General features: G+C 32.8%; 1 protein-coding gene across 1 annotated transcript; it reads right to left on the bottom strand.

Moving 5' to 3' along the window:
• Positions 1-331: 331 nt before the first annotated feature.
• LOC131642481 (probable E3 ubiquitin-protein ligase RHY1A) lies at positions 332-1,488 on the bottom strand. Its single transcript, XM_058912724.1, has 3 exons — positions 1,120-1,488; positions 874-989; positions 332-692 (listed from the first exon to the last, which is right to left on the bottom strand). Exons 1-3 carry the CDS (start codon positions 1,261-1,263, stop codon positions 407-409), a joined length of 546 nt encoding a protein of 181 aa, XP_058768707.1. The 5' UTR covers positions 1,264-1,488; the 3' UTR covers positions 332-406.
• Between the last annotated feature and the right edge of the window lie 2,239 nt (positions 1,489-3,727).

Raw genomic sequence — 3,727 nt, 5'->3', positions numbered from 1 at the left:
GTTCCATTTAAAATTTCTGTTGTGGTGTTCTCTTTGTCGTATGCTCCAATTTGAATTTGTGGTGTTCTCTTTGTTCTATACTCCAATAGGAATTAAACGCACTCTAAAAATAACTTCCAAATTATTTGAGACCATTCTATAAAAATTGAAAATAATATTTATCAAATTTAACATGTGTAACCCTCTCATATAATCTTTAGCATTTTTAAAATTCTCATACATAATCATTTTAAACCTTTTTCAAATTTTCAACTATCTCATAAATCATAACTTCAAATATTTTTCAATTTGCAATCCATCCATTACTAATTCAAGAAAACACAACACAAGGTACAATAAAAAAAAAACCCAATTCATCAAAACCAAGTCAACTATTAATTTCAGACAATTGAGAAATATTTAAAATCTAGAGAAAAAGAATGGTAGTTCTACAACATGGACAGTGTGAGTTATTTTCCAACCATGGTTTCAAGCATGTAGAATGAAACTTGTGAGCACAAGGTAGAGGAATCAATTTCTCTCCAATCTTAAATGATTCCAAACACACAGCACAATCCTCTTGTTCTGATGCTTTCCAGCTCAATTTGCTCCAACTGAATTTCCTTGGCCCACTTTTCTTTGAACGATACACCTCAATTTGTAACTCCTCTATGATTTCTTTTCTGCCCTCCACACACTTTATGTTCTTCTTCCTAATAATTCATAACAACTTTCATAAGGATTAAATAGACAAAACATCATCTATTGAATTTAGAATCATTCAAATAACTATATATTTAAAAAATAAATTTGATAAAAAAAAATTAAATTAAAATATCAGATCTGAGTTCTTGACATCACATAAAAAAAAAATATTATTATTTTTTGTAATACCTTGTGTTTTCTGATACCGTTTGGGATCTGAATTTGTCATCCAATCTTTGTTTAGCTTCTCTTGCTGCTCCTACCAGATTCTCATCTTGCTGTGTCTGGTATAACATGTTTCTTTGCTTGATAAATTAAAATCCAAAAATAAAATTAAGACATACCCATTAAAATCGATAATTGATAAATAATATATATAAAAAAAAAAAAAAAACATAGGAACAACAAGGCAAATAATTAACGAAGAAAACAAACCATTGAAGAAGACGAGGAAAGACGAGATTCAGAATTACTGGAATACAAACAGAAAGAAGAGCGTCTGTTATTAGAAGGTTCAACTCCAGCCTTATGGACACGTCTCCTTCTAGCAGATTCAACACCAGGGAGCATTCCTGCCATGTTTGGTCCTTTTTTGTGTTCGAACAAAGCACGGAATGTTGTATTTTTTGTTTTGTTTGTTTGTTTGTTTTTGATAATCTTTTGGTGAGTACAGGTGAATGATTAGGTGTGATTTAGTGCTTTGTTCTGATTTTTAGAGATAAAAAAAATGAAATGATAGGATTGTTTAGGTGGGATTTATTATAGTAAAGTAGATTGTGTTGATCATTTCCAAACCCAAAAAGGGAGTTATTGCTTTAATTGACTGGACCTTGGATTTGGAAGATTTTCTCCCATTTTCAAGTCCAATTAAATTTTACTTTTCAATGTTTTACATATTTTGTATTGTTTATTTTATTATCAATACACTACTAATTCTACATCACATTTGCTATTTTATTACATTTATTCCACAAATCCACCCACATTTTCATTTGCTATTTTGAATGATTAGAAGTGATACGGTAATGCAAGTACTTTGAGGTTTGAATTTTCTGAAGGAAATTCCTATGTTATTTCGGACGACACTATAATTAATTTAGAGGATCGATAACAATGTGGATGATTGTTCACTCTGTGGATTGTTATACAGTCATGGAAAATAAAAAAGAGCTCCATAAATTACCCGACTTGAAAAAGGTAAGAGTGAATAACAAGAATAACAACCGGTGCCCTTAAGGCACTTTTTATGTGATTAAAGTGGTAAGCTTTTATTAAAATTCGTGTATTTAATGCATTAAAATTGTATTGATAAATGCAATGTTAACTTTTATAAAAAATATTTTCTTTATTTAGTATGCTTAAAGAGTGCCCTAAGGGCACTGCTTAGGAAGACCCTTATATAAATGATATTGTTTATCGTGAAAATTAGTAAACAAACTCTAGTTCTCCAAAATAATAAATATCTTGGTTGTTTGCAGGATCGACTAGATTGATCCTAGGGCATGATCTAAGTTTCGAGATTTTGATATTTTGATTGTATTCATTCTTGGTTTGGTTTTGTGTTTTAATTTGTAAGTTAAAAGAAAATAAGTTGGAAGGAAAAAACAAAATGCAGGAATGATTAAGGTTTTTGACTCGAAAGGGATAAAGAAAGATAAAAGACTCTATTGAAGATAAACATAAACTGGTAAAAGGTAATTTAATTTGATTAACAAAAATTGGTAGTTCGTACGTATATTCTCAGCACTTGTTTCTCGATACGCTTTGATACTTGGAGTATAATTGAGTTTTGCACAGATTTGAACACACTAAAATATAACATTAAGATTCTAATTTATACTAGTTCGACCCTAACAGACTTTTCCTCACGGAATACCACGTTCTCCATTCGCATGTCTCTCAATCCCTAAGGCTTCCACGTGTCCTTTTGGATAAGACAGATTTTGAATTTGAATCTCCTTTCGCCTGAGGCGCCAACATCCAACCAACGTGGCTGTCGAAGCTTGTTTTCCAAATGTTCCGAAAAATATGCTAAGTCTTTTACCCTTTCGAGGATATTTACTTTGAATATCTTTCGACAAGGTAAAATCCACTTTATAACAAAATGGTACTTCAAATATCCTTCAAAGAGCCATTCTTTATGTCTCTCTTCGAAATATATTTCCTTCAACAAACTTCCTTTTGTCCGTCGAAATTCCCAGCTAACAAATTGCCCCCAATAAATGTCTATTTCGGAATTCTTACAGAAATGGACATTTCTTGCGAACCCTTGATTTCGATGGACAATCTTTTCAATGTCTTTTCACCCGTGACGTCATGGTCATAATGACCATGCCTCCAAACGTCTCATCTAGACGTGCACGAGAACTGCACAATGATCACTCCTAATAAGTAGGATTAATATTGTAGACTGTACAATCGTTTGTGCACCCTATCACAAACTTTCGCGTGCCCCACTACTTTTCACACTCTTAAAGTTTTCAAAATTGTAAAAGGTGATTTCCCTCTATAAGTAGCAAAAGTCTCTCATTTGAAACACTTTTCTACATCCTTAAGCAAAACGATTTCTCCTGCAAACTTCTTCTTCAACTAAACTAGCTGAACTGAAATTTACTAATCCTGCGGGATATCTGAAGGCGATGATGAGCGCTAGAACTATTTCGTCTGACAAAGGTGCTGCCACTTCGACTACTTCTAGGGATAAATCTTCTGAGATGGCTAGAAATAGTCTTCTTCTCCAATTTAGAGAGAAAGTCTTCGACATCGACTTAATCTTGGCCATTGAACACAATGTTAATGCTTGTTCGCATAATGGTAGATCCAAGCTTGATGAGGAGATCCAAGCGGAGTTCAACATATCGAAAAAGCCCAATAATTAGAGATCGAGATCAAAAAGTTGAGGAAACAAAGATTCGTGATCGAGTGTCGCTTAGTCGTGTCTGCTTCGCAATATAACCAGATGTAATCCTCTGTCCCAGCTAACTTCAATGTTTAGTGGATGCCTGTAATTATTTTTGAATATTTTGGCATTATTTCGGATTAA

The sequence above is a fragment of the Vicia villosa genome, unplaced genomic scaffold (assembly GCF_029867415.1).
Source record: "Vicia villosa cultivar HV-30 ecotype Madison, WI unplaced genomic scaffold, Vvil1.0 ctg.005108F_1_1, whole genome shotgun sequence".
Classification (NCBI taxonomy): domain Eukaryota; kingdom Viridiplantae; phylum Streptophyta; class Magnoliopsida; order Fabales; family Fabaceae; genus Vicia; species Vicia villosa.
Note: the sequence above shows the minus strand (reverse complement) of the source record. Positions and strands in the feature narration are given on the sequence as shown.

Excerpts from the sequence above, each read along its gene's own strand:
- LOC131642481 (XM_058912724.1), bottom strand. The coding sequence starts at position 1,263 with ATGGCAGGAATGCTCCCTGGTGTTGAATCTGCTAGAAGGAGACGTGTC. Across the intron at positions 990-1,119 it reads TTTCCTCGTCTTCTTCAATG|CAAAGAAACATGTTATACCA; the intron begins GTTTGTTTTCTT and ends TAATTTATCAAG. Across the intron at positions 693-873 it reads ACGGTATCAGAAAACACAAG|GAAGAAGAACATAAAGTGTG; the intron begins GTATTACAAAAA and ends ATGAATTATTAG.